This window comes from Pogona vitticeps, chromosome 6 (genome assembly GCF_051106095.1).
Source record: "Pogona vitticeps strain Pit_001003342236 chromosome 6, PviZW2.1, whole genome shotgun sequence".
NCBI lineage: Eukaryota > Metazoa > Chordata > Lepidosauria > Squamata > Agamidae > Pogona > Pogona vitticeps.
Window position 1 is genome coordinate 34,346,995 of NC_135788.1, and position 9,171 is coordinate 34,356,165.

The 9,171-nt window shown below is 40.5% G+C and overlaps 1 protein-coding gene across 1 annotated transcript; it reads left to right on the top strand.

The window, feature by feature from the left end:
• The first annotated feature begins 49 nt into the window (after nucleotides 1-49).
• Nucleotides 50-9,171, top strand: NUP42 (nucleoporin 42). The gene is made up of 7 exons (XM_020781138.3): nucleotides 50-316; nucleotides 2,157-2,352; nucleotides 2,580-2,674; nucleotides 5,097-5,173; nucleotides 5,573-5,659; nucleotides 7,777-7,861; nucleotides 8,368-9,171. The coding sequence occupies exons 1-7, from the start codon at nucleotides 193-195 to the stop codon at nucleotides 8,931-8,933; spliced, it is 1,230 nt and encodes a 409-aa protein (XP_020636797.3). The 5' UTR covers nucleotides 50-192; the 3' UTR covers nucleotides 8,934-9,171.

Consider the following 9,171-nt stretch of genomic DNA (forward strand, 5'->3'; position numbering starts at 1 on the left):
CGTCATCAACCTGAGCCGCGCAGACGGCGCGCCATGGCCGCCTTTCGCGTCCGGCCATTTGCGGTGCGTGGCGCGGAGTTTGTGCGGCTTCGTTTGTTGGCTTGAGATCGCCGCGGCGGGGGAGCGTCGGCGGAAAATGAAGTGAGAAGCTCCGGCGGTGGGCGTCCGGGGGCGCCGGTCCCGGGAGCTGCCATGGCTCGAAATGCGGGCGGGGTGTGCCCCTACTTCTTACAAGGGAACTGCCGCTTCGGTGACAGATGCTGGAACGAACACCCGCGCTACGGGCGACCTAACCAGGCGTATTCGCAGAACTCAGGCAAGTGGCGGGAGGGAGCATTCAGACGGCCGTTAACGGTCCCCCTTTCGCGCGAACCCTTACGACCGAGGCTGCTGCTGAGTTGCCGAGGCGCAACATGCTTTGGAAAGAATTTGGAAAAGTCATCATTTGGGCTACAGGTACCAGAATCCCCTGCCTTGTTTGGGGGATTCTGGGAGCTGCCTTGCAACAGAAATAACTTTTTTCAGATTCTGAGTTAGCAGTAGAAGGAAGTGGCTAAACCTCGTGGTCTGGGAGGCGTTCAGAGAAGAAAATATCTACAACTTACTTTATGCATTCCCACCCCCACCCCCGCATCAGCACTATCTGTTAGAACCAATGGGTTGGATCCCAACTTGGAGTAGACTTAACCATACTCAAAGGGACTTAGGTTTAGTCATGGCTACTAAATACCTCCATGGTATACTGATCCAAGGATCGCTTAATTTATTAGTTTAAAATATTTTTATCCTGTCTTCTTAAAAAGAACCCAAGACAGCTTACATCATTGAAAGACAATATTCAAAGCTTAAAAACACTGAGTATACAAATATTAAAAAGGAACAATTTCCACTCTGAGAAAAGTAAATGCAAGCAATATTAAAAACACAGTCCAAGCAGTACTGCATAACAATCCATTTAAAACTAACTTGTCAATTCCCAAAAAGTGTTTAAGAATATAAGTTAATATTTATATACAGGATTGTCAAGTCAGCAGCATCCCATCCTTGAGAGATTTGGGCTGAAAACTGAGATCAAAGGTAGCAAGTATTTGGGAGGACCCCAGAACTGTTTGTGGGTTAGGTGACTGTGGAAAGAGGCATGAAGAAAACCCAACTAAATATACCAAGAATTTGGGCAAAACTTGGCTAATCCAAAAATACAGCAGCTTGGGGTGGGAAGACATTTTTGGTATTTTAATTTGTTTGTTTGTTTGTTTGTTTGTTTGTTTGTTTATTTATTTATTTATTTATTTATTTATTTATTTATTTATTTATTTATTTATTTACTCACTCTTTGATTTATTTTATTTTATTAGACTTCTACCCCGCCCATCTAGACCAAAGGTCTACAAAGGTATCCAGGCAGGCCGTACAAAATGCCTGGTAGTTCCTGCTAGGGCTGGCATTCTGTGCATCCTTAACAACAGCAACATGATTTGCCAGGATTTTTCCAGGCCATATGCTTGTGCTAACACTTGCGGAAGAGTCATTGGCATCCTATGGAGAGCTTTGTTTCTAAGCCATGCAGCACTGCTGCTAGGATTTATTCATCAAGAAGGCTCACATTGTGACATTGGCAGTTCTGCCTTGCTCCATTTAGTATGATGCACCCAAACATATTCACCTGTCTCTTTGTCCCTGCAGTGCAAGCACAGTGCATACACATACTTTCTCGACAAGTGAGACCTGGTGCCAATTGGGAATACTGGAAATAGTATTGAAATTAATTAGACTACACCTTTAACGTCAACGGAGCCTATGTTCATCATAGCTAATATGCATCCCATTGATTCCAGTGGGTCTGCTGCAAGTATGATTCAGTATGGATGCTGCCCACCATTTGTAGTTTTTGCTTTATCAGAAGATGTCTGGCTGGCATACAAGATCAAACAGACTGAAATAGTTAAAATCTGGCATGCTTGGTGCAGAAGAGTATGAACGATGTACTAGTCCTGAGAGTTGTTTTGTTTTGTTTACGAGAAATAAATTTTGGTGGGGGAAAAGGCACTGATATGTATTTCCGTGGTCTTTTTTCTTCTGAAGAGGTTAGATAAATTTTCCTTCATACAATATAAATGTGCATGTACTTGACACATCATCTTATCTTTCATTTTTAGGCTCCAGTCGAAGAGGAGGATGGAGCGGCCATAATCAGCGTTATAGTAGTGTGGTGCAGGCATCCAGTTTTTCTAAGTCTTCCAACTGGCGTGACAGTAGAGATCCAGGTTCCTTTTCACAGAATAGGTTTACTGTTCTAGACTCCAATGAAAATCTCAGCAATGGTGCCATTAAAGATGAAGAAGAGAAGTTACTGTAAGTTGGCATTTTCTGTCTCTTTAATCTTGATACATTATAAATGAATTAATTGGATCACCCTTTTAAGAATAGTTCTGAAGAGACTATGACTGCAATCCTCTAGACAGGATGTATGTAACTCATCAAAGTAATGGTTAAAGATTATGTGAAACCAGTTTTGAATAGATTTTGCTTCACATATCCAATTTAGTTTGCTTTCTGATTTTCTGATATCCTTTATCCAGTGAAATAATCAGGAAAGACATGGAGATTTGGGAGTCTTCAGGACAATGGATGTTTTCTACTTATTCACCAATGAAAGAAAAGCCTAATATTTCAGGTAGAATATTTCCTGGCATGCTTCCCCCCACCCCCATGTCTGAATTGATCTCTCAACTGAATATTGCTGTTTTCCTTATGTGCTGTGAAGTCATTTGCAACTTACAGTGGCCTTGGTAGGGTTTTTGAGCTATTTGAGATGTTCATGGAATAATTTATCATTGCCATTCCCAGGTGAATTTCCATGTCAAGTGGGGATTTAACTCCAGGTCTTCCTGGACTGTTAACTTTCTGTTTACTGGCCCTCTGAGTATTGTTAATGGACCTCAAAGGACATAAAGTTTTATTTTACAGATTTATGCACAGTCCCATTTGTATATCTTTGCATGTAACTGTATCTATATGGGTGCACATTTAAAACGAAGATCTAACATTTATCAGGTAGGCAATTCATAGTTACTTGATAATCGCTTTTTGGTGATCCGATCTACTTGAGAATTGCCTACCATACAAACAGGTGTGACAGCTGATATAATGCATGCACAGTAATATTGTGTAAATAGTTACTGGGCACAATTACACAATTGTATTCATATTAGGGCTGTAGGTATGTAATATACTGGTGGAAGTAATATGCCCAATCATAGGTCAGCTATCATCATCATCTTAGAACTGCAGAACTGGAAGGGACCCTATGGATCACTGAGTCCAGCCCGTCAAAGAGGCACAGTGGGGAATCGAACTCTCAACCTCTGGCTTCACAGCCAGATGCCTAAACCCCTGAGCTATCCAACACTTGGAACAATAATTGGTACCATCCTTATAAAGGTGGCTCCTGGATAGAGTAGTGGGAGCTTATCCCAGCATTTTAGCATGGCTGTTATGGTTGTGAACTGCCTGTGACTTAAACAAAAGAAACAAACCTCTCCTCCCAAAGAATCCAGCAATGCTTATGGACAAGCAGATGCGTAGACAATTTAAATCGGGAAGAAACACAATGAAATTCCGGGTAACTAACTGTTTTCAAGAGCATCTTTGTCAGGTTATGACTTTAACTATCTTGGCTCCAGGCTGAAGAAATTTTACAGCCTCTTGTGTCCTTAACTTCCTTGCCCATATATATATTTAAAGTATCTGGAGTCCAATAACTGAGTTCTATGATTGTAAACAGTTCACCAATCCTGAATGGTCCTTTACCATCCTCAGAAATTCTGAGTGCTCCCCAAAATGTGTTGTTCACTAGCTGGAGAGGTTTTTGGCCCCAGTTACGCATTCTTTTTTACCTTGGCAAATATGGAGTTGAGATGGCGGATTTGTTGGAATAATACCATGTTTTGTTCCAAGTTGGACAAATGTACATTCACAACTAGCTTGGAGCAATAAAGAAAGAAAGTGAAAGAGGACAGGTCTCCAGGCAATCTGCCTACTACATTTTGAAGTAACATAACAAACTTTGGAAACAAAATGAACTATTTGTTGAAAGTTATGAGTGCACTCTTGATGCCATTGTAAATCACTTTGTTAGTTTGAGAAATGAAGCCATTGGTGAGAGACTAAGGCCAGATTCAGTTGTTATAGTCTGTGCTGTAGGTGATCACGGAACAAAAGGAAAACTAATGATGGGGGTGATCACAGAACAATAGGAAAGCAATTGCAAAGAAGTCAACAAGCAGATGTCTGAGCCAGCGGAGCCTAAAGGCAATGCCTTGAGAACTCTTTTATTAACTTAGCAAGTTAATAAAACACCATATGTTGTGAGAATTCAGATAGGATACTGGTTACCTAATCACCACTAGGATTGGCCAGCGAAACTATTTGAACTTATGATCCAACTCTAAAGGAAAGGGGCAGAATTAGTAGGTTACCCCGCTCGCTGGCAGCTGCTGCTTCTCTGCCAGGAGAGTTTCCTCTCACTGAAACAGATAACAACTAACGGCCTTGGGCAGGAGCTCCCCACACTGTGCACAGCTTTATCTGGCTTATTTTTAATCTTGTTCTACATGGCTTTCAGCACATATGTCACATCACCATCCCTATCAGAAGTCACCTGGGTTTTTGTGCTTTACCCATATTGATATGTAAATACCTGTAGGTGTGTAACTGAGAGTGGTTTTACAGTACTCACATGATTATGATTCAGAGCTGCTGATCATGCAAACACTGGAAGCCCATTCATGTTAATGCACTCATTGTCATCTCTTGAAAGCTTTGTGATGAATGTGAAGGTGCGAGTGACTTCCAGGCAGGATGAATAAAAATCAGTGTTTTTTTTTTATAAAAAAATGATTTAAATCACAATTTTAATGTAATTTCTTTAAAATTTTAATCAGCAAAAACATTTGATTTTTTAAAATTTAAATTATGATTTAATCAATTTGATTTGAATCAAATCCAAACAAACATTTGACTTGTAGGGAGAGCAGCAGGATGCATGTACTGTGGTTCGGGACTAGGGGCACTTTTGATTGTTCATCTTCCTTCAGGTTTTTCAGACTTCTTACCAGAAGAATTACGTCTTGAATATTATAATTGCAGAGCAAACAATGATACACAAAATTATGTAAGTCTCTACCTACTTTTTAGTGTGAATGTTTATACTTGAGTGAAGTTTTTTTTCAGAAAGATATATTTGAATTGAGGAGAAGTAATGTGTGGTGTTCTGCCTCTGAGTTGAATGGCCAGATTCCTGCTGATTTCTGCACAGCACAAGCAGGCAGTGGCGCAAGGAGATCTACCTGCATTGCTGCCTGGCTGTCGCACTCCCCAGCTTCCGCAGGTTCAACAAAAACCCAGTTACACAATAGACAGCAAGCGACAAGGAGGAAAACCATTGCATGGCATGTGTATATGGTTTTTCTCAGTAGCAGTTTGGCCACGGAAGCATTTTGATCACAGTCAGATGCTCTGCTTTCTTTGCTTCATTGGTAAGGACCTCATCTTCTTTTTCTTCTTGTTTCAGATCAATTCAGTCCAGCAGTTATTAACCCAATGGAGAACTAGATTGCACGAGTTGAAAAATATAAATGCATCTACTAAAGCCAAATTGGTGAGAAAAACTAGGTTAAAAATTCTTTGTTATTTTAGTTTTTATTCTACCATATCTATACATTTTCAGTCATGTTGGCTCTTAAAACAATTAATGATAACAAAATTCTATGGGAAGAAAATAGTCTCCCACAACAACAACTCTTGAATAACAAGTGCTGTCATTGGTACAATAAAATGTTTTACTTTGTTCCTTTGAAAGATGGTGGCAATATTAAAGAAGGGAATGGGGAGCAGATTTTCTACAGTATTCTCTCTCCAGATCAGCAAGTTAATCTCAGCCATTGCTATCAAGAGCTGATGCAAAGCTTGTAGATAGAGGCAGCCATGCTGGCCAATAAATAGAGTCCAGTGTCCACATTCAGGATACCCAGTGTGGTGTAGGAGGTAAGAGTCGGCAGGCCTGGGTTCGGATCCCTGTTCAGCCATGGAAACTCACTGGGGAAATGGAACTGGTAAAAGTCTGTATGTCCTCATTCTGCCCCATCTGTAGTAGAATAGAAGAAGCAAACAGTTTTGCTTTTTTAAAATACCATGCCTGACTGAAGGGTCTTGTGGCTCTCAAAGCTTATATAGAATTTCATGTCATTTTTCCCCATTTGCTTTGGTAGTCCTATGAAAGCTCTCTTCCTACTAGTGATTTTGAATATTAAAGCTTGCCAACAGTGCTTTTTTGACAACAGCTCCCAAAATGTCTTCAGCAGCAGCTGGCTAGAGTATTCTGGAAACTGACATCTGAACAGCAGCTTTTCCAAGCTCTTAGAAGATACAGTGGTGCCTCGCTTAACGATGTTAATTGGTTCAAAACAAACCATCGCTATGGGAAAACGTTAAACGAAACACCATTTCCCATAGGAATGCATTGAAAACTGGTTAATCCGTTCCAATGGGAACAGATTGCCGTCCTTAAGCGAAAATCCCCATAGGAAACATCGCTAAGTGAAACAATGTTTCCCCCAAGGGAAAGCCATTCAAAAGCACTGAAGCCGGCTTCAGTGCTTTTGAAGCCCTTTCCGATGTCTGTTTTCGCTCATTTTTAAGTGTCTTAAAATGTTTGAAACCTGTTTTAAATGGTTGGAATAGTTGGTCCACCTTGTGAAACCTATGCACACTTAGTTTGGTTTTGTTCTGAGTCTTCGTTAATTTTTGGTGATTTTTTTCCCCTCATTGAAAACCATTGAACCGACAGTCCATTCAATGGATTTAAATGGGGAAAACAAAAAATCACCAAAAATTAACGAAGACTCAGAACAAAACCAAATTAAGTTTGCACATGTTTCAGAAGGTGCACTACCGAATCCAAGCATTTAAAACAGGTTTCAAACATTTTAAGACACTTTTAAATGAGCAAAAACGGACATCGTTAAGTGAAATTCCCCCATAGAGAACATCGTTAAACGATGGGGAAATTTCCTCAAAGAAACCCATCGCAAAGCGAATACATCGTTAAACGAAGCAATCGCTAAGCGAGGCACCACTGTATATTAGGAGGAGGGGATGGGTAGCCTTCCAGATATGGCGTGATTACCCTTCTAATCGTTCCATTAGATATGCTGGGTACAACTGATAGGTATTGCAGTATCTCACCATTCCTCTCTAAATATAGCTCCTGTTTCATTTTGCCTCAGCCCATTTCTTGATGCCTTGTCTGTGAAATAGCATAATTCTTGGTGGTTTTTCCATGCAGCGTGAGTCTGCGTGCCATGGATCATAGTCTCCCAACTCTTTATTCCCAGACCATTTTTCTCTTTAAATACTTCTCCCACATCTACTTTTTTCAGTCAATTTTTTGCCAAACCCATTGTAATTCACATTACAATGGATAATGTGAATTACAGTGCCGCTCCCTGAGACCTAGGTGTTCCATCAACATTTTTATGTTTTATTTTTTGGCAATTCTAACATTTGTTTACTTGAGGTGTGGGATATTGATCAGCAAAAACAAACACAGTGGGAAACTTTGCTCTTGCTACACCAAAATAAACTTGAAATTATAGTGATGGTAATGGATGTTTTGTGCTGATATTGAGGAAGGGGGGCGGAATTGAGCCTGAAATGATAGAACTTTTTTTCCCTTGTAAAACAAAGAGTTTTTTTCCTTTATTTTTGTTTTGCAAGATATCTGAATTTAAGAATGCAGTTGGCCAACCACCACCTGCATTTGGATTTGGAGGACAACAGGCGCCCACATTTGGAGCATCAAGTAAGGATTTAATGTGGTTTAAGAGAATATTGTGTGTATATATATGTGTGTGTACTTAACAAAACCTCAGAAAGTTACTACAAGTGTTCACAATCTGATAGTCAACATGCTGAGAATTGTAGTCAGAAAAAGTAACATTTCCAAGATCTGGTGCTTAGTTCCTACAGCCAAGACTTCCTCCTTGTCTGCTGCTGGTGCGGTGGTTAAACTGCAGTATTGCAGCCAAACCTCTGCCCACGGTCAGTGTTCCATACCAATGGATTCTGACAGCCAACTCAAGGTAGTTACTCAGACTTCCACCCTTCAGAGTTCAATACAATGAGTACCCAGCTCATGGGGGGAGGGCAATATGTAGCCTATATAATTATAATTAAAACATTGTAAACTGCCCAGAGAGTGCTTTAAGCACTATGGAGCAGTATATAAGCAGCACACTTTTCTTTGCTGTTTCTTTGATCCTAATATTGGAAAACTAACTGTTGCTTTTCTTTGTGCTAAACTTGAAGCTTTTCCTGTGGATAAACAGAGGAGTACTCCAGCCTTCTCCTTTAAATCGCCTTCTGAGCAAGCCAGTGTCCCATCTGGAAGCACACCTGCATTTGGAAGCACACCTGCATTTGGAAGCACACCTGCATTCGGCGCTCAGAGTACCACGGCCACCCCTGCTGTCTCCCATTCTGTTGGCTTTGGGAACCCGATGGCTTCATCTCCAGCTTCCTTTTCATTTAAAATGGGTTCAAATTCTGGTGGACCTGGCGTTCCTGGCTTTTCAGGTTTTGGAAAACCCTTTCCTGTCAGTTCTTCAGACACTACATCTGCCTCGAGATTTGGCACATCAGTCGTCACCTCCACTTTAACTACAGGGAACACTCCATTTGGACAGCCAGCAAATGTCTTTGGAGTTAATGCCTCATTGACATCTCCAGAAACTTCAGCCAGCCTTACATCAGAAACCTTGTTTACATCAAAAGCTGAGCTTTCTGCTGAAGAACTGAAGCAATTTGAAGCCAAAAGATTCACACTAGGAAAAGTCCCTTTAAAGCCACCACCTGTCGAACTTTTAAGTCTGTAGTGCATTCTAAAGACACTCTTCCCTCAATCAGCTAACATCAAATACTCTTGAAAGTAATCTTCCTGAATTTTGGGGGTTTTTTGTTTCGTTTTTTGGTTGCTTACTAGCAATTGCTTGAGAATTTTTTCATCTACTTCTAGTAATGCGTGATCTATTTGAACTCATTCCACAATGGAATCTTAACTTGAGAATAATACTTAGTGAAACATCCCTTGACAATAAACATACAATGGAGGAA